The 21,473-nt window shown below is 38.5% G+C and overlaps 2 protein-coding genes and 1 pseudogene across 2 annotated transcripts; all 3 read right to left on the bottom strand.

The window, feature by feature from the left end:
• Positions 1 to 271: 271 nt before the first annotated feature.
• LOC131798999 (stimulator of interferon genes protein 2-like) lies at positions 272 to 2,916 on the bottom strand. Its single transcript, XM_059116667.2, has 3 exons — positions 2,859 to 2,916; positions 1,542 to 2,410; positions 272 to 451 (listed from the first exon to the last, which is right to left on the bottom strand). Exons 1-3 carry the CDS (start codon positions 2,914 to 2,916, stop codon positions 272 to 274), a joined length of 1,107 nt encoding a protein of 368 aa, XP_058972650.2.
• A 395-nt stretch (positions 2,917 to 3,311) lies between these two features.
• LOC131798998 (D-inositol 3-phosphate glycosyltransferase-like) lies at positions 3,312 to 4,028 on the bottom strand. Its single transcript, XM_066173002.1, has one exon. The coding sequence runs from the start codon at positions 4,026 to 4,028 to the stop codon at positions 3,312 to 3,314; it is 717 nt and encodes a 238-aa protein (XP_066029099.1).
• An 8,505-nt stretch (positions 4,029 to 12,533) lies between these two features.
• On the bottom strand, positions 12,534 to 18,339 carry LOC136283737 (uncharacterized; annotated as a pseudogene).
• Positions 18,340 to 21,473: the final 3,134 nt, after the last annotated feature.

Raw genomic sequence — 21,473 nt, 5'->3', positions numbered from 1 at the left:
GTTTTCTTGCTTCTCATTGTTCAGTGATTAGAGAGGAAACAGGATGATAACCTTTTTAGATCTTGGTAAAAAAGAGTTTCAAGAATTAGACACATTAGCCTCGAGAGAATACCTTAAGGAACACTACAAAGCGCAGATAACCAGTCAGAAAAATTCAATTTACCTTCACTGAGGAATCACCTTAATTTTTTTACTTCAGTCATAAAGGCTGCCTTCTAAGCCTCTATTATATATCATTCTGCTTTGCCTGAGCAGTCGCTGACCAAATCCGTCACTGATTGTGCCATGAAGCTTCTAAGTCGACAACAACTTCGGCAGCAGGTTGCATTTTGACGAGGATATCCGCAATTTTGTGGCTACCATTTTTCGGAATCAGCACCAATGCGTACCTCCCTCTGCATTCTTGTCGTTCATCCAGAATTGTGCTCAATTTCCTTGCGAAAAACATCATCTAAGTAACAAAAAGGGTCTTAGTCAGACAGAGGTTAAGAAAAAGCAAAATGTCATCATCCATTTACATAGACTCCGTAAAACTGTTCAGTGAAAGGTGATATGAGTTTGGGGGAAGATGAAAAAAGTGGCACGGACGGAGTTTCAGGCGGTAAGCCACTGGTGCTGTTGCAGCCTCTCAATGGTTTTTATGATCTGATTACTGAGGGGATACTTATAAATCAACACAGAATTAATTTGTTTTTATACAAGCATCTGAATAGTTAGTCCTTGGAGAATAGTCATTTCTTATGGTCTATAAGAGATCTGGCACTTGACTCGCTTAAGGGATAATCTGGTTTCTTTTTTTTATTTTTGTAAGAAGGCGCGCAGTTTAAAAATTTGTGAGTTCGGTCGGAGAGGCTGTTTCCTAACAAAGCATGCGAGATAAGATACAACTGAGATGGACTAAGTCTTCAGATCGTCAAACACTCCGAAGCAAGTTTGTCATTTTCTTATCTTTCTTTTCTGTTCTATCAAAAAATTAACTACCAGACAAAACCAAAACAAGACAATAGCAAATTTAAAAAAAACATTTAGACTCTGGTATCTATAAAAATCTGCGAGTGTGATTCCAAAAGGTTATATTAACTTGAACCATTTACTGAAATAATCCAAGTATTTAGCATCATATATAAATTAAGTTACAAAAACAAAAAATTATCTGTTTAGGTGGTAAATGCAGCCACTAGACTTAAGTCCCGAAATCTGACAGTGATAGAATAAAGGGAGAAAAGTTGGTGAGGACACTCAAGTAAGAAAGGCAGCAAAGTTTTGTGAAAAAAATGTACTGACGTACCAGAATCACTCTTATCGCACTCAAAATACAGTTCATTCTCTTTTCAGTTCCTCTGTATCGCTTGAATACCAAGAGGAAATAGCTAACTGCTCTTCGGAAACATCGACGACTGGACTCGAAGAAATGGGGGAGATCGAGCCTTTATGCTTCTACGATGGATACCACAAAAAGAGGGTTCTAATAGACTAATTTAATTTCTTTTATCTTGCAGTTTAAATTACACAGAAATTCGTAGAAACTGAACACTGCCTACCAGATGATCCCGCTCTAGAAGAGTTATGGGGGGAACTTTCTCAGAAGACATTTCATACATGGACGTGAGAGGCGTAGCGTACTCCAAGACAAGGTGGGGCTCTTCCACTTTTCCATCAGGGGAAGGCGTCTCTATCCGATACACTGTATGTTGGTGGCTTCTCTCTAAAATTCCAGCCCTGTTAATTTTACTCGCGGGGAGTTTGCCAACCAATTTTACCCTGGGATCTGCTTTAGAGATTAAATCAAATGTGTAGCAGTCTTTGGGCAGTAAAATAAATAGCTTCTTGTTTTTTATCTTATAACGGAATAGCTCCGAGGCGGCAATTTGATATTCCAATCTTGGCAGCACCAGTTTCAGATTGTCATAGTAATAGTTCCGAGCCAGAATATCAGCCGCACTCTTGATTTCTCTTTCCTTATTTAGAATGCCAGCAAAGAACAACCACTGCGGGACAACGAAACAGAACAGGAAAAGTATGATGGCATAATGCGGACGAGAGAGAACCTCGTAATGTTCAAAAAATGTGTAACAAAGTGGTAAAGCGGAAGCGATTGTTGCGACTAAGATATGCCATCTGTTGTAGTCTTTCCAGTCTCCTTGATATCTTGCGTATTTAATTCGAAAAGTGTCAGACTTAAAGTCCAATCTGAGCACTAATGCCCTGAACGCTGAATTAAGATTCCAAGCGCCTACTACTACGCATGGTAACAAAAAAAGGAATACGTCCCTCTTCACGTCCTCCGTCGCCAAAATAGATAACATTACGCTTACCAACACAAACACGGTTGGGGGACATTTTGCACGAGGAATAGAAAATCTTGCCAAACTAAATGGACTATTAGCCACGATGGGTACAATGACCTCCTCTGAAAAGAGAGATTTTATGTTACTCATATGACTATTACAAAGAATTATTAGAAAGCAGAGTAAACAAACAGCTTTCCATTTTATTATGGGCGGGGGGGTCCGTTAATCGTTACTTAATCCGTCTTATTTTCATATTCATCATTAACTACATCAATAATATTCTCGGGCTATAGCCAGAAGGTCTCTCTTGTTCAAACAGAAGGATGAAAGAGATAATTCAGTCGATCTCGACCTCTCGGATGGATTCGAAACAATGGATGAAGAGAGAAACGCAAAGGTAATAAGAAAATTACGAAACTGTCAAAGAGCTCATACCTGAGTAAGAATCCGGAATCGCAATTACCTCTGATGATGTCGTCTGTAAACACAAGGGCCCGTCTGAAAATTTTCAGTTTCAACTTAGCGTTTTATACGAGGTTAAAACAAAAACAATGGTTGATAACACACCTGCGTGAGGAGCTGCAATATAATTTACTCTGATGACATTGTTTAAGCGGGAAAACATCGCTGTCCGTCGATTTCAACTTATATGATTTAGACGTCATCAAGGTAAGGTGCCAAGAAGGTAAGAGCCAAGAGGGCACGGTATGGAATGCTAAAATCTGATTGGTTCTAAACACTGTGTTCATCGCCTTCGTCCTCGTGTATCTTTATGCACACCTTTTCACTTTTCAAAAGTCGTTTGTTTTTTTTTTGTTTCTTTGTTACTGAACTGAGTGAATGGATTAATAAAATCGTTCCTGAATCTCGTCCTTCCTTAGCCTAACACATGCACTTACGTTTGCAAACATAACCTGGCAGATGTTTTTACTCTATCCTCATCGTCTTAAACATCATCCACATTATTCTTAATGTCTGTTTCAAATACTGACATAACATAATGGTAACAATGATTATGATCTACGCAACAATGAAGTAATTCATACCATTCTGAGGAATCTCTTCCGTCACTCGATTCACAGAGAATTTCGGAATATGTGCTGCAGTGTCGCAATAACTATCACCATTAGCTGCAATTTCCTTGTTAACAGACGGGCTTTCGTTGACAAGTTTTGCAGTAGCTCCTTTACAGGTGCGAGATCCAAAGTTTTGCACGGGTATTGTTACAATGGGCACGCCAGTTAGCAGGTTCTCGGTTTCTTCTTCATCGTCGTCGTGATGATCTTCGTGGTCGTCTTTGTCCTTGCCTAATTTCATGCTGATCATTTTCCGAATGAGTGTCTTACTCTGCTTCTCCCAACTGTACCTCTCCTGGTACGAGTGACGTAAATCTTTACTTTCTGTAAGTCTCGTGCACCTGTCCTTCTTGCGGATGTTCTCAATTGCTTTAGCCCATGTTCCAGGATCATCCGATGAAACAACAAAATCAGAACCAAATGGTATTCCCCTCAAAGCCTCGCCCAATCCTGAATTCGAACTGACGAGGATGGGTAGACCGGCTAATAAAGCTTTAAGCAGCGTTAAACCAAAACCTTCTTCCCTCGAGGGCAAAATAGCAAGATCTGCTTCAAGGAGCACCTCCTTTAACCTTTCCTGGGTGTGGATAGCGCTTCGTATCGTGAAAAATTTAGGACTGATGCCATACTCAACGAACCGCTTTTTCGCCTTATCTTGCATCCCATCTGCCGCACCGACAAATAAAAGATGACAGTCTGTCACCTTAGCGACAGCTTTGACTGCAATGTCAGCTCCTTGTAAAGCAAAGTCCTCTAAATCTCCACTGCAAAAGCATACGACTCGGAAATGTTTCAATTCCCCTTGACTTTGTTCCATTCCAGAAAAGTCGGCCAGAATAGCAGGAGTAAAATCGAAGATATGTTTACCTTCCCTATATGGGCGGAGATAGAAACAAACAGTTTCATGTTACCTGGGTCCAATTGTTACGACGAAGTCAGAACTTTTGCATAGTTGAACCTCTAGTTTATGATTTACCTCTGTTAATTTTGGATTTGAATTCTCCTCGTGTTTTGCAATATCCTCATGTGATTTATGGACAAATTGGAACCATTTACAGGGGGGGATCGGGACTCCTTTATAATTGATGCATGGCGACCAAGCTCGATATCATGTCCTACAACAACGTCCATTGACAACTCTTTTGGCGGCCAGCCAAGCCAATCCACTTCAGGGAAGCCAGTTTTTTCACCTGCCTCAACAAGGTTGATATTGTAACTTTTAGCTTCTTTCTTATCCTCATCATCACATCTTGGAACAAGCATAGTTATCTCAACCTTAGGGCTCTTAACCATGTATTTCGCTACTTCTTTGTTTATCTCAGTTTCGTCGTGGAGTACGCTTGAACTCCACCCACGTGCAAGAAAAGTGACTTGGAGTGAATGATGTCTGCTGCGGCTGTCAACATTTCGAGCTGGAGCAGAATTCGAAGGTTTCCCCGCCTAATAAAATAGTTTAAGAAGATTTGTTAATCTGGGACCCTGATTTGGTAACATACATCTCCTAAGTAGGGACATTCTTATAACTCATACATTTTCTCGCGATAATCGTGAGAAAATGTATCATGAGGAATACTTATAAGTATAGAGTTAAACATAACACTATTATCTGGTAGCCATTGCTTTAGGAACAAATGGCGCTAAGGCCTGAGCAAAACTGGAAATACTCAACAAAAATTCTCCAACATAGTTTGTGAGTAGATCGTCTATGGGGTGAAATTTGCCAATGTGACATTTGTTTGGTTCTAACGAATATCTACACTAAGCGTAATGAGAGGATGTTCAATACATTTTATTAAGTCATTAATATATTTTTTCAAATATATCTCTTCCTAAAATTGGAGTTTGGGTTTGAGTTTTGAGCAACGATAAAAATTTTTTCAATTTCCAATTCATCTAAACCGCGCTACCTCGCTGCCTTTATAAGTTCCATTTTGTGACTATGAGCTACTCTCTTGTCCACGTAATTGCAGCTTGGAACAAAGTCACTGACCTTAACTCTTGGGACCTTCGCAATGTTTATTGCCAATTCCCTGTTAAAGGTGAAGGGTCCTCCTTTACTTGATCCCATTCTGATGCCAGGAAAACATGCATTTGAATTTACTTTCAATAACTTTCCTTGCCATTTAATGACTGAACAGAAGTATTTTTCGTAAACAACGATGAAAGTGAATAATACCTTCCGTGTGTCGGATTTCGACAAATACTTGTAAAACAAATTTTCAAAGTTTGTTTGAAAGCCCTTTAAATCGCTTGTATCTTTACGCGCATAAAAAAATTCAGTAAAGCCTCTTTTTAATTTGCACTAGCTCTGCTTTAACTACAGTAACCATTTATTCGCTCAATTTTGTTCACTTTTTGGAGGATCTTGCCGTCATTACAACCCTAAATCATTCAGGTTCTTTTGTCAAGCATTTCTTTCAGTTTTAAAATAAAAATAAAAACGTTATTCACCAGCCTAGGTCGGTCCGTATTGGGAAATACCGTGCTCTCTCTCTTGAGTAGCGCCCGAGGCCTACGGCCTCAGGCGGTACTCAAGATCTCGGGGACAGTTTTTCTCGATACGGACCTCCCGGCTGGCGAATAACTTATATATCTCCCTCTAACCTAGCATTCTGTAGTTAATCTCTATACTGCAATAGGATTTTTCATTGTGATAATGTGTCACGTCGTGCATGACTGAAGAGGTTAAACTTCGAGCAGAAATTGGCAAATTAAAATTCCTTTCCGCCAATTTTTGCAGTGGACTTGTAAAAAAACTGGTTAGAACCAAACAAACTGGGTATCAGAGAGCAGGTCATTTTCATTAAGAAAGTTATAAAATGAAGTGTGAACATGGCGTTCTAGAATCATAGAGAGAGTAGCAAGAACAGAAATAGGTCGGTAATTATGGCGGTCAAACAGAGAACCGTCTTTAAATAGAGGTGATACTTCAGCCTTTTTCCCAAAGATTAGGAAAAGAACCCGATGAGAGGCTAAGGTTAAAAATTGTTGTTATAGAAGACGCGATAGACAATAGAAGGAGCCGATAATTTCAGAAAATAGCCATTAATCCATCTAAACCTACGGCTTTTCCAGTGGGTAGATGACGAAGACTATCAAGAACAAAGACAGATGTAATTGGAGGTATGGTAAAAGAAGCTCCCAGTGGAAGCTTGGACCTAACTAAGTCCTTTAGATAATCCAAGTTGGAAGTCGTACTTTCGTTTTAGTTAAGTACAAGTGAGGAAGCAATATTGGCAAAGGGAACATTGAACAAGTTAGCAATATCAATATGACTGTCATAAATTATTCTATCAACCAATGGATGGCTTGGAAGATTGGAACATTGAAAAGGAGCCAAGTTGCGGATTATTTTCCATAAGTTTTTAGGTTATCAAGGTTGCAATTAATGGAGTTACGATAGAAGTCACGTTTAGCTTTCCTTATTAAATGGACAACTTGACTGCGCGCCTATGTAAATTTTTACGCTTTTTGATCGCAGAACTTATTGTAGCAGAAAACCGTACAGGTTGGTGCTGAATTTTAACTCGACGTGTCTTGAAAGGCATGTGTATGTCTAGTACATTGTTAAATGAACAGTACCATTGTTCTAATGCTTCATTAGGATTATTAAACATTTCTAATGTATTCCGAGGAACACGATCTAATCAGACAAAAAAAATTGTAGCGTTTGTCTCGCCTAATGGCTTAAATAACGACGAATGTTACACGTGTAGCGCGCTTGTTTCGCCTCATGGCTTTAAGAACGACGTCTATTTCATTGTAGCGCGCTTGTTTCGCCTCATGGCTTAACGAACGACGTATATTTCATGTGTAGCGTTTTTCTCGCCTCATGGATTCAAGAACGACGAATGTTACATGTGTAGCGCGCTTGTTTCGCCTCATGGCTAAAAGAACAACGAATGTTACATGTGTAACGCGCTTGTTTCCTCTCATAGCATGAAGAACGACGTATATTATATGGTAGCGCGCTTGTTTCGCCTTAAGGCTTAAAAAACGACGTATATTTCATGTGTAGCGTTTATCTCGCCTCACCGCTTCAAGAACGACGAATGTTACATGTGTAGCGCGCTTGTTTCTCGTCATGGTTTAAGAACGACGTATATTTCATTTGTAGCGCGCTTGTTTCGCCTCATGGCTGAGAGCTATTTTCTCTGTCCCTCGCGAACTGACCTCCAAGGAGTCCGATCGACTCTTGCCAGGACAAACTGTCTCCATCGGATCCGATCGGGTCTGTTTGCCAACATCTTCAACTCCCCTCGCTCCTTTTAACATCTTACCTCCGTTACCACTGATCAAGCGCTTTGTGCCCATTTCTGGTTCCGGTCGCAATCGGACTCAATCCGCCTGCTGGTGAAGACAACCCGACTCAAGTCGGGTGTATTGGACATGTGTGTCATCACACGGGGAATCGTTCTCAAATTTTCCATCTTCCCCTTCGTCTTGTTTCCCGCTGTTTTCTTGCTGCTCCTCGAAGTCAGAGTGTTCGAGGCTGACCGATTCGCCGGGCTGAATTAGTCTGTGATAGAGGGACAACGGGGGAGTTCCAGCTCTTGTCATCGTTGTTTATGCCCGGTTCCTCATCTTCTATATGCTCTGTGGTGCCATCGGTACTGGTGGTAACGGTTGACTATTTCTGGTGTGGCCGACAGGATCAAGGCACGTTCGGGTACAGGACACCAAGAATTTGGATTTGTAAAATGGTACACAGCCCAATGAGTTGTCGTCTTTCATCCTTCTTTGGCTGCATTTTCAAAGTTTCTTGAGTAATCTAACACCGTGAAAAGTTTATCTTTGTAATGCTCAATCGAGTGAATATTCTTCACGTCTAGTGTCATTCAATTTAGCATGTTAAGAGCGTCATGTCGGTATAATTCTAAAACTTGCTTGAGGTTCTTCAATGCTGTTAAGCATTTCAATTGACGCAGCAGTCTTAGATGTGGGCCATTGAGGGTTTTTTATAAATTGGCAACTTCGCTTCTAATATAATTGTCATTCCCGCGCAATAATTGAAGTGTGTCGCTGGACAGCCCGACCACCTCTTGAATGCTATCCTAGTATAGCCTCTTCGCCTGGTGCTTTTCATGGACTGATAAGATCAATTTCTTCATAAATTCTCGACATCAGATATCCCGGTTCTCGATTCGTTCCAGTGATTATTTCCGAATCTCACCCCTCAAAATGGCCGATTCCCCTGTCCCGTTCATGATCCCGCATCTCGCTCCCCTCTTCTTTAAATTCCCGAATTCCGGCCTCTAAATAAGCTGAATCCCGGATCCCCAATAACCTATTGGGGACCCTCACTCTAAGGCCCAGGTTACATGTGCCGAATCTAATAATTAGGTTCGGCACATGTAAAGTTCGACGTTTGAATCAATTAAGTTCGATAGGTCAGTATTTGGGTTGACCTGCCGTTCTATTCGACCGGGCTTGTCGCAACAAACCGCGGGCGAAAAGTTACAGCAGACGATGAAGAGATAATGAGCATCGAAAATAAAAAAGCAACTAGGAGTGACACTTCGACCTTTACAGCGCTCGTAATAAGTACGACAAAAAAATTCAAGGTCTGAATCAACGGTCGATCTTAATTATTTAGGTCGACCCGAATAAGTTATTAAGTTCGGTACATGAAAAGTTAGACGTTTAAACCGGGCCTGAATTACTTCTGTGTGCGGTTCTTTGCTTGTAGAGGATGTGAGCATTCAGGGTGCTTAAAGAAAACATGTGGAAGAACGCTTCCACCATATCATGATGCGTTGCCTGAATCAAAAATAGGCCACCGTTCGATCACACCTGTCAACTGCCCCTATGAACTTGTTGTAATCCTGGAGAATCTCAGGTTTAGTGATTGGGCAGCCAGTTCCAAGGTGATTTTGGCCAATGTATATATTTGCAACTGAGTGAACAAATGACAGTATCTAGAAAACTCTGTGGTCCTTAAATTTAACATTTACCAATGTTCCATTGTTCATTACATCTTGTCACCTTTTCTTTTCACTTGTGCCTTTTAAATTCCTAGGGGATACCTTTCCTGTAGGGGGCTGTTCCACAGACCCCAGTGTTCTGCCTATGGAGCTCAGCAAATAAGGTAGGTATGTCGGGTAGTTGTCAACATACAACATGCCCCAGTGTTCTGCCCATAGAGGTCAGCAAATAAAGTAGGTGATGTATAGCAGTTGTCAACATACAAACACCTACCCACATTCAAAGCCTCATGACTAAGTGATATGTTTTGCCTTTAGCACGGGGTGGATCTAAATTTGCACCAATGTAAATTTCAAACATGCAGCAATACTCATTACTAGAGTCACACAACTGGTATGACAACACGATATGTACACTTAGAAGTGCACTTTTTCTCTGAGGGGAATCATTCCCTCATCAATGCAAATATTTTTGCCTGGCTTCCAAACGTCCGAAAACTTCCCAGGATGACACTTTATATAGTCCCAAGCTTGTTTACTGGGTTATACCCTTCCTGCCTCAAAGAATATAATTACCATTATCACACGAATGAAAAAGTGTTAAAATGTTCTTAAATTTGTCTCTTGACATAATTTGAGGGAAAAAGAGAGTAGATAAAACCTCATCGGCGGACCTGTAATCCTGGATATTCTTTTGATTCACCAGGTCCATTGTAATAATTATGGCAAGAAAAGCTTGCATCTAACCAGTTGTCACGCCATTGTGTACTTAGTTGCCAAGTCTTTCTGAGTGAGGCTGTATCGAAAGTGACCTCGTTGTGATAGAGACCAGAATCTAATTAGCATGATAACAAAGTAATTTGCATTTGAAAAGCAGGTCAACATTAGCCTCACTCCTGACAATGGCTTGGCAAACAAGCATACAACTGTAAAATGGGTTATTTCTAAACCTCGAGTATTGAGGTGACCATCTCTTCGCCGCAAACACGCGATTGTTTCCGTTGCGTATTTATTTGTTTGGGTTGCAGTCACATCGCATAGGTTTTCAGGGAAAAGGAGATGAAAGTAGTAGTAGTAGTAGAATGATGGATTGTCAGGAAGCTCCACATTCCACCCTCAATCAGCTGTGAAGTTAAGCCTTCGTAGGATACGAACACCAAGGACCCAGTTGTCTTCTTCGGCTTCTTCTTCGCTTTCCTCTTCGCCATCTCCGTCTTCTTCTCTTCTGTCATCTTCTTCTTCGCTGCTTTCAGAATTATTCATGTTTTCATCTAAATCGCCGAAAACTTCATCGGTAGTTCCTTCGTCAACAAATACAACATTGGCCGCCATCTTTGTTTATCAGTGTAACTTCGTCTTTTCAGAGGAATAACATTGATGGCAAAACAAGCTTGAAACGTCACAAGATGTAAGTAAGTTTTATTGATTTTACCTTTAATGTGTTCATATTTCGAAATATTAATCGTTGTGTTTCGACCATATTTCGTTTCCCATACTGTTCAACGATTTTTATCGTAACTTGACACCGTGTCACAACGCATGACTCTTTCATGAATTTTCTCGAGACGTGAGCTTGCCCGCCTTTGATTAATTCTTTTATTCTACTTGGATCTTCGGAATTTTGTCGGATGCTTAATTTATGTACCCACTCAAGCCCGACGTATTCCGAACTTCACCGTAAATAAAACAATTTTCGAAAACCGAAATAATACGGGAGTCGTCCACGTGAACGAACACGTGCGCCTGGTATATTTCGGGAGCCGCAACAATTCCTTAAATTAGGTATTAAGCCATGAGTTTTCAAATTAGCGATTCAGCTTCGGTCGTCACGGTCACCACACTTGAACTAATCACGAGTTCTAATCGGGCACAGATGTAATAGCAATACGGTAATTTCTCGATCGAATGTGTACGTAAGCGGTTCCGACTATAAATTCGACACTGACAAGCAATGATTCACAGCCCAAGGTTAAATACAAGTCAGTGATATTCACATCTAAAAGATTTCCATATATTGGCAAATGGGCTTATCAGAAGAGATTTCTACGCCGTCTAACTACTTAGAAGTGGAAACATGACCTTCTGTAACATCGAATATCCTACCTGCATTGTTTGCTGTGTTCTCTCTTTCTTCCACTATTGCGTGTTCGTGACTCCACAAGAATTGTATCGCAAACATCAATCATTTATCCAAGCCATTCTTTATCTCGATTTTCCGTAGAAAATGTCATCAGTCACTCAGTAAATAAGCTTCCTTGTTGATTGATCGGAACAGCTTACGATTATGAATCTTAAATAGCCGACTTCATCAGAGTGGAGGACTGGTAATGAATCAATAGAAGTAACACAAAAAGGACTAAGACCCATGCAAAATCTACGATTAAGTTAAGTATTTGAAATAAAGATTTTTCGGAGTTCTCTCCTCTCCCCACCCCAGTTTTCAGAGGTTTCCATCAGGTCAAAAGATTTGAAATTTGTACCAGATCCAATTACATACATTTTGGCAGGGGATACGTACTTTTGCACTACCGATGTCAACAGATTGATATTAAATCATCGTGAACGTAATTTTTAAGATTTGATGCTCAAAAAATGATGAGGCATCAAAATGAGAAAAATGAGATCACTAAACTCGTTGAGTAGTAACAAGCGCATAAGTGATTCAGTGAAAGCTTTTCCAAAAGACGTAGTGTTTCCAATGACAAATTAGGTTGGAGAATAAACTACATGATGTGCTTAATGAATCGTTTGCTCCTTTCTTCGAAAACTCATGGCAACTTTTTTATCCGCTAGGAATCTTTGTCGCGATACAGCTCTTCCTCACTCGTCTGAGGCTCCAGTTTAGGCGCTTTTGATCTCAGCATCATGAGTTCATAGCATAATTGTTCAATAGTCGTGCCCTTCATTTTGTTTTTTCCTCGCCGGCTCTTTACGAGTGTTTAACATTCTTCCTTAACTTCACTATGAAATCATAACAGTCAAAAGTAAAGCCTAAGTTCGAATACTCTCCCATTAACCTCAGGTCTTTCGAGAAAACTAAACCAAAATAACACCGCATGCTCAGTTTTTTACACTTTTTACTCATACTTTTTCCGTCACATCCGAATATCATCAAATGGAAAATAGAGCTTTATTTCAATATTTCAAAAAAGACTTTGAATGGGGCTGATTATCAAAATATAGAATAACTTAAAACACATTTCTCTGATTACGCAAAGTAATTACAAATTAGTTACGGATTTATTTTCAAAGAGTTCAGGAGAACGATCATCGAATACGTTACGAAGACAAAAAATAAATGATAAAAAATAAGCAATGTGAGATTTTATTTCCTCTAGTAAATGGTCCAACAATTTGACGTAGTTTAACTTAAAGGAAAATTGTTTCAAAGTAAATCAACAGTTGGTATCAACCATCTTTATACATCAATGCAAAATTCAAGTTAATCGCTATATACTGTACAGTTTTTAGTTTAAAAAGAAATACAATAAAAATTACCTTCATTCTATCCACAAAATGAGCAAGATGTTAACGAGAACATTGTAAAATGTAGCCATAAAGTCTTATTTCTAACACCGTACACTGCATATTGGTTCCACGTTGCCATTTGTGTTTTCTATGCAAGAAAAATGTGGCCCACACACTAGTATAAAATCTTTCTACATCAAAATCCCTTGTTTTGCATTCATATAAATCTTTTTAAAAATTGTCAGCAGATCTCTTTTCCACCATGTGAGATTCTATTGACATCATAATCCTTCTTCTACATTTGTCTAATTTCAAAACATAAAGTTAAAACTATATACCTGCAAAGAGTAGCATAAACTGTCCATACAAAACAACAAACGATCATAAATTGTTAAAATTCTACACGTTCAATACCACAACAGTAAAAAGATATGGCATTAAAAAGAAAACCGGGCGTTTTCATTTCGTGAGGACATGAAATTTTTCCAATGATCACCACAGGGGAAATACTTCTCTTAATTCTATACTCTTCTCAGGGAGTATAAGGCCCTATCCTAATGCAAATGTAAATTAAGGACGTATTCTGCCTCAAAAATAACCAAAATTACAAAGGGCGATTCAGCAAGTCACAAATTGCCCAAATATTTCATTTTAAAATGCAAGGTAAAGGAATTGACAACATAATGAGGCTTTGAGGAATACATCCCACAGATATTCAGGGTTAATTTCCGATGCCTCGAATCGTTTAAGACTAAATTTGCAATAACTTTTGGATAAAATTATAGTCCAACCTAGGTAAAATATAACCCGTTTGATAACACCCCACAAGATTAATTAGCAACATCAACTACTCTTTGTGTCGAATTTTACAGATGAAAGATTTGGCTGACTCTGATTGGTTACTCCATGGTCCTCTAACTGATATCAGCCTTTAGTCCATTCAAATCTATTTATAGGGCGCTGTAAGTTTCACTTCACCTCTTGGTAAAGTGAAGTCATAAAAGTGCTCTATTAGCTTCCCAATTGTTTTGCATCGCACGCCGTAAGGATCAAGGGCGTGGCCTTTCTGAAAAATAAACACTACACAAATAGGTAAGGGGGTCGCTGTGGATTGTACATCCAGACAGCCATACGATTACGAATTTAAATAGAAACAAACTAAAAAAACATTAGACAGAGAATCAACCACATACCTCATCCTCAAAAAACTAAGTAATGTCGTACTCGATCTCCAGTCCACACGGACAAAGCCTGCATAAAATTGAAGGAAACGTTGAGAAGTAAAAAAAAAAAAAGAACAAATTTTCCTCGAACTTGAAAATACTACTTCGTGAAGTGTGAAAAGCAATATTCTGAAAAGGCGATGAAAGATTACATAGTGGAGTCTCTGGTTTGAACGAGATTTGAGAGAATGAACTGCTTTATTGATGTATGGTTTCGCTGGACTGTACTGATGTATTCAATTTCTCTCATAAACTAAATCTGTAGCACATTCGACTACGCTTCAACTGCCTGCTCGTTTGTAAATGTTACTTACACAGTTGTAAGTCAGTTTACTTTATACAAAACATGAAAAATCGAGGTCAACAGTGTACGATTTTCAGACCCTGAAGTACATGAATTTTGTATGAATAAAAATCATTTTCGAAGTTGGATTTACCCGCTCTGACGGTGCGTTCTGAACGCTGCGCAGTATGTACACTCCGAGTTTGTTTTCCATGAGACTACAAGAAAACAAGTAAATAAATACGTGTTAAAGCACAAATACAGTAACAAGATATAAAACCTTGAAATCCGTACTTTCCTGGACAGATTCATAAACCCATTGCTGTTAAAATGTACTTCACGAAGAAGGGGTTCGCCTAATTGGGATTCAATTTCATTGTTTTGCCGGAGGCACATCTCATTACATAACCAATAAAACGAATTCATATTGATCAGTTTCAGAAGAAAACAGACAATACAAGTGGACAAAGAAATGATGAGCAAAGTCAAATTTTACTATGAGATCTTGAAGCTTCCTATTCATAGCAGGTAATATCAAAACCCTGCACACACGTAAATGTCGATAACATAAATAAAAAGATTAGCACTTATTCGTTTTAATTACAAGTGTTTTCTCTAGCTTCCTTGAGACAACCACGTTGCTAAGGCAAAAGTAATATACTTACGCCCCAACTTGCATCTTGTCCACATCGGGTTTTACCGTCGAGGAAGGAAGAACTCCCTGCAACAATAAAGTAAAGAGAGTTTCATAACCTTTAACTCCCATTAGTGACCAAGACAGAATTACTCCTCACAATGTCAATGAAATATGAAGCGGACGAGTGATGAGAATAAAGAAAAAAATCAATCAGGGGATTGTTAGCTGATCTACTACCAAATTCTTTAAACTAAAAAAATGAGAACTGTATTGCAGACAGTAAGGAAAATTACTTATGAGATCTTGAAAGTAAAACCATCCTTATGTATTACGTAAACCAGTGCTAAAGGGATTGACGAAACATTTTAAAGTTCTTTGGATTGAGAGAACCTGAGCCTGGAGGACTTCAGATCAAAATTAAAGTTCCGAGTCAATAAACATTAACCCCCACCTCGTTAGGCTCCTAGGAAAAAAAATACTACCTCAGACTACCTCTCTCACAACAGTCTTGCGCACTGTGCAGATGAAGGGGGGGGGGTGTGGGGAAGGCTACGGTATAATAGCAAACAGGGAAATTAGTAACACTTCTTCAGCTATCTGCTTTGGAGTTGATGGATTGTACAGGACTTTAAGCATTTTGCAGACGACCCACTATTCAATAAGACACTTAAGATTTGTTATACTACTAACGTACAACCAGTTTGTACAAAAAAAGCAATTAAAATCCTGCCGTACGGTTATAACCAAAGTCTGAAAATCATGCAAAATAAATGGTTTTATATTTACCTATTGTGATGCCGACGGATGCTTCTTTTATCTGGATATCCCCTTGGGTTAACAGAGTAAATAACAATAAGATTGAAAAGCGGTATAGTTAAATAAATGTTACAGGGTAATTTAGTATTATCAAATGAGTTGATGAGTTGAAATTCGCCACCGTAAAGAGCTTTGAAACACTTTACGACGGCCAACTTACGTTATCAACTCAATTGATAATACCAAATTACTTTCTTATACTCCCACACCGACGCAGCACCACAGTTTTTTTAGAAACTTACTTCCTTTATTCATAATTAATGTTATCCTTCAGCAACTATTACCACATCACCAATTGCTCACGAGGTAAAACCATTTTTTTTAACTGAAATTGCACTGTATAAAGCATTCAGGACCATAAGTCAAAACTGAGTCGTCATACTAGTCCATACAAAAATAGAAATTTTTTATTCATTAGAACTTCTTGACCAGTGAAAATGGGTACATGTATCTGTTTATCTTAATTAGTTTGTCCAGAAAGTATTGGAAACTCTTTCAAAGAGACTGCCTTATTTTCAAACTAACTAGACTAGACTGTCAGCTCTGACTAGTCACGGTATATATAAAACTTGTCAATTTAATAATTATGATAAGGTGTGGAAATTTTCATACACTGATGTATCTGGAAGATTTCGTTCCAGCCAGAGTTGATATTTGCCCCATAATAGTACGAGTACAAGTACCCAAACATTTCAGTGAAAAAGTCAGAGTGCAATAAAAATAGAGGGATGGGAATCTTTTCCGTCCTTCTCCAAATCCCTATACTTTTTGCTTTTCCTCTTCTACATACCTGTTTATTGGCTGACACAAAACCTGGACTAATAAGGGTACATCTTGCCCCACTGAATATCAAGTTCACACTGAAGTAGATTTTTGAGAGGCTTGGGTACAAGAAAATGGATGCGAGTGACGGTTAATCAAAGATTTAATGTGTCTCCATGGTATGAGGTCCCTAAGCACGAGGCTCTTGATAACATAAAGAGCAATGTGAAGAAAACTGTGGCTCCCCTCCATCAGAAGCTTCATAATATGGTAAGTGAGGGTTCCTCTTACCATACAGACCTGGATAGGGTGGATTACTTGTCTCTGACATCTTCAGGATTTCTGTCTGAAACTATGTCCAAGTAGCCTTCACCCTCTTGTTCTTCTTGGTCTAAACAAAATGAAATCATTTACTACAATATTAGTAACAGAGTTATCTGCAAAATTTTTTTTTTATTAAAAATTTCCTGATGCAAACCTTAAGAACCTAACATCATTTTAGCCCTTAAACTCCCGTGAGTGACAAAAACAGAATTTCTCCATACAATATTGATACAATTCCATAAGCAGACAAGTAATGAGAATGAGGAAAAAACATCAATTAGTGGATTATTAGTTGATCCAATACCAAATTCTCCAAACACCATAGGAATTGTAAGGAGAAACTAAGGAGAAAAACTAATAAGATGTTGGAAATTAATGATTAATCAAAAACACCAATGAAATAAGATTATAAAGTTCAGCATAATTCCATTGGTTGTAGCCACCCTCACCCACAGCATGATAAAAGATAAGTCAGTGGTGATGACCTGTCTAAATCAATAAACATCCTTGCAATGACAGTATGATTCATACCTCCTCTGAGAAAGGTGAGGTTAGGATGGTTGCAACTGACTTAAAAAGATTGGGTGATCTGAGACAATAAAAGACACATAATGCAATAATACTGTAGGTATGTTCAGACTGTGTACACTACCTTCACGGGCCGAAGATGGGGACTTCATGGTGGTTTCAGTGGTGTGCCATATCAGAGAAGGTGGAGGAAGTGGTTTGGGTGGTGCTAATGGTTTTTCCTTTCTTAACCATACAGCAAGAGGATCACTTAACTTAGAGGGGGGAAATCCAGGACTTGTCACTCGAGGAGATTGTCTGACTGTCCCTAATGAAGCAACTCCTTGGCCTGGGACTGGTGTTGGGCTGCCAGTGTAGCTGAACCTTCCTCAAAGTGGCTTAAGTGAAGAAAATGCAGGTTTCTGAGGATGCAAGGGTTTTCTTTGCACTTGCAGAGAACCCGTTTCAGGGGGAGGACAGTACATCGGTTCTGATGTCGGTTGTGGTTTAGTTTTTCCAAACACTGCGGCTAATTTTTCCACGTCAAATTTAGACAGAAATAATTGTTGGACAAATATTGACATAGACAAGGGTTATTGTATAATATAAATATATTGTATAAATAAATTTCTGGTGAATGTGCAACATATGCTGTAAAGTAGTCAACAGATTTGTGTAAAATGAATGGGTTGGTTATAACACCAGATATTCTCCAGTTCCAGTTCTAGTTAAGGCATATCAGATCACAAGACACCCTTAAGCCAACTACACACAAGCAAAAATATTTGATAGATTATAATACATTCAGTTGGGTTATATCAGTGATATTAAAACCTCCACAATAATCCCTTTGATAGCAGAAGACTTTTAGTTTGTGTCCTCAACACTCAGAAGCTTAAGGTAACTAAGAGGAAATTGGGATGTGGATATACTTCATGCTTTGAAAAAGACTTTAAACAGTACTAGATTTAGAAATTTAATTCTGAGAAAAATATTACACTATATCAGATAAAAAACCCCCTAAGATATTGCATATTGGACTAAGTATTATTGTATCAGATAATAAAGGCTAATAAGCAGTTTATGTACTTTTCACCTTTAATATGCCATACCTGTAAGAGAGAGTTTGCAAGCCATAAAATGTTCTTTCAAAACGGTTGTCTCCAATTCTATTGATTCTACATCATGTTTGTCTAGAGACGTTCCTTGGCTTCTTCATTTAGATGACTGGAACTGTAGTCTTCCCACAGACACTCAAGAATCTTCAGAGTCCTACATTGGACTACAATTCGCAAACTCCCCTTCCCTGCTTCTCTTATAGTTAAGTCGAGTACTCCTTCTAAGTAGTAATGAGGACATTGACTATAGTTTTCTGTACAGATTTGAGTTGCATGTCTCTCAAGAAAGCATTTTGTCATCTCATGCATCATCTATCCCTCTATCCTCTATCTCTTTCTTGCTGGTCAAGGTCTTGAATCTTTGCCTTTTGACATGTAGCCCTCTTGAGTTTCATCAAAATGGGCAAGGTACCTGGTGCTGAATGAACATGTAAGCCGGCTCCTTTAAGAAAGCCAGACAAGTTGACCGTTAGAAATGTTCACCAAATGAAGCAAATTAAACCTAAATATACCTTTTCATTTTATTTCAAGCTTTCTTTGAAGTCAGAGATAATCAGATAAATTGAGCCATCAAAAACCATAAGGCGCATAAAATAAAAACCCTTATCTTTAAAGCATCTCGCTTAAGTTATACTTGTCTTTGAAGTGGGAGATGAGACTGCAAACAGATATACCACTCAATTGCACGTTAGCCTTTCAGCTTTCTGACCCAGGGACTTCTTAGTTGCATCTCCAATTGCAATATCTACATCAGGTGGCTGACTGTTGCACTGGAATACAGGACATTTCGCACAAAAGACTTTTCGCACAAGTCTTTTAGCACAAGTTTTGGAACGTTCGCACAATTCTCAGTGGTCATTTCGCACAACAATTATAAGTGAAACATCAATATAAAAGGTATACTAATTGATACTGATAAGACATCTCACCTTCACATGTCACTTTCGATAAGATCCAACGACGAGAACGTAGACATTTATTTACGTAATAACTTCAACTAGATCGAAACGCTTGTGAACACGATCACTATTCTTACTTGAAGAAAGGAACAAATCTTTGTCTCTATGAAATTGTAAAGAACTCCCTATTCGAACGATTACTTCTCTCACTTTTCCTTTGTTAAACGAAAAACCTTTTAGTTTTGACTGTTTAGTTTTGAAATGACCACTAAGAATTGTGCGAACGGTCCAAGACTTGTGCGAAAAGTCTTTTGTGCGAAATGACCGGTTACCTTGCACTGCAGTCAGTACTTAATACTGCGTCACTTCCAAACTTCTTCTCATTGACCTCTCTATTTATGAATCTGGCAATAGAGTTACCCAACGTTTCACTACACCAGCAGATTGTTTATTTTGTTTAACCACTTTTAATGGGTTTATGAAGAATATAGTCACATGAACCACATTTCACATAACTTTCAAAATACAATAGATGCAGTGGGAAAACTTCAAAAGATAGAGAAACAATATATCTAAGCAATGAACAGAAGAAAGAAACAAGTAACAGAATTAAAACAAAGAAATAATAACTAATACTTTATATTTGGGTTCATTTTAGTCCAGTTAATTGCTTTATACTACATCTACATCTAACATGGATTTCAGATGTTCCAGTGGAACACCTGAAATCCACGCTGCTTTTAAATGTAACTCATTTAGTGTGTCTGGCTAAGAATAATTATTATACATTAGACTTACTATGAAGTAAATATTAATCTCTATTAATTATAATCTAAACACCAATAACTGAGAGGTCTGGACTGGATACAGGCAGGTTACGAGTCGTAGACATCAATAGAATCAATGGCAATTCACCATGCTAAAGTGCTTTAATTGCAAAATTACTTTATTATAATACCACTTAGCTATCCGTGCACATGTTATTAGCAATCAAGCAAGCAAGCAGGCAACAAGTTATTTCTAGCTACTAAGAAAGTTTTAGTTTCCCTCCCACTCCATTTGTGTTAGTAATTTATTCCTGATTACTAGACTGATGTTTTAGTGTAATCGTCAAATATCTTTTATGCCATAGTCCAGTGTGTCATTTATGTAGGATATATATATTTAATAAACTCCTTGGCCCCAATACAAGCCTCTGTGTGTTGTGGTGTTCAGAAATCTCATTGGTCAAGAGAATTCAATCAATGTACGATAGGATGCAAAGTTGACAGGTTAAATGCAATATCTGCAGCGACTTAATTTGCATTTATCATGTCGAGTTCAAAGTCGGCCTGGTTTGCAAAATCCTCGTCCACGTGGTGTTCTCAAACTTTTGCAAACTCTCAGAAATGTTTTTGAATTCGGCATTTGGCATGATATCACGAATGATCAAACCCCTTGTCTGTGTTCTCGTTATCAGACCTCGGTAGAGATAATTCATGATAATTATCATTAATTACGTTCTCGTGATTTGCATACGGTGAATAAACGACAACAATAAATTATTTCATACCAAGAAAATCAAGAGACTATTAAATCAATTCACATTCACAGAGATGAATGTCAACACTTTCGTTTACGCTCGAAAGTTAGTGCTACAAAGACCCTAGTTTCACTTTGTAGACGCTATTTTGTGACAAATGTGGCTGTATTACCTCCATTGCATGCTCCCTGCAGTTTTGTTCCGCTTCGTCAAAATTGCTTGTTGGTGGCACAGCTTAGTGCATATCCCAGAAAACTTACAACTAAACTGTTACAATATGCACGTGATTACATGCACCATCAATAATAAACTAGACTGAGATCGAGTTACATCTGTATTGTCTTACAACGCTGTATGCTACCGAATGGTTGATAAAAACGGATCTTGAAACATTAACAAGGGCCATGCTAAGTAGAGGTCGCACTAAATCATCTATGAAATTCTTTACACAGACATGACACACACAAACATTTCTAGTTTGCTTTAGAGACTGGAACTACAGGTATGTTGGGAAAACCGGAAGTTGCACGTAAGCGAGGCTTGATGGCCCACACGAGAGGAGTGGTAAAACAATTGGCAAAACATTCTTACGAGTTTCCAGTTGTCGTGGGGGAGAACATGAA

This window comes from Pocillopora verrucosa, chromosome 1 (genome assembly GCF_036669915.1).
Source record: "Pocillopora verrucosa isolate sample1 chromosome 1, ASM3666991v2, whole genome shotgun sequence".
Lineage (NCBI taxonomy): Eukaryota > Metazoa > Cnidaria > Anthozoa > Scleractinia > Pocilloporidae > Pocillopora > Pocillopora verrucosa.
Note: the sequence above shows the minus strand (reverse complement) of the source record. Positions and strands in the feature narration are given on the sequence as shown.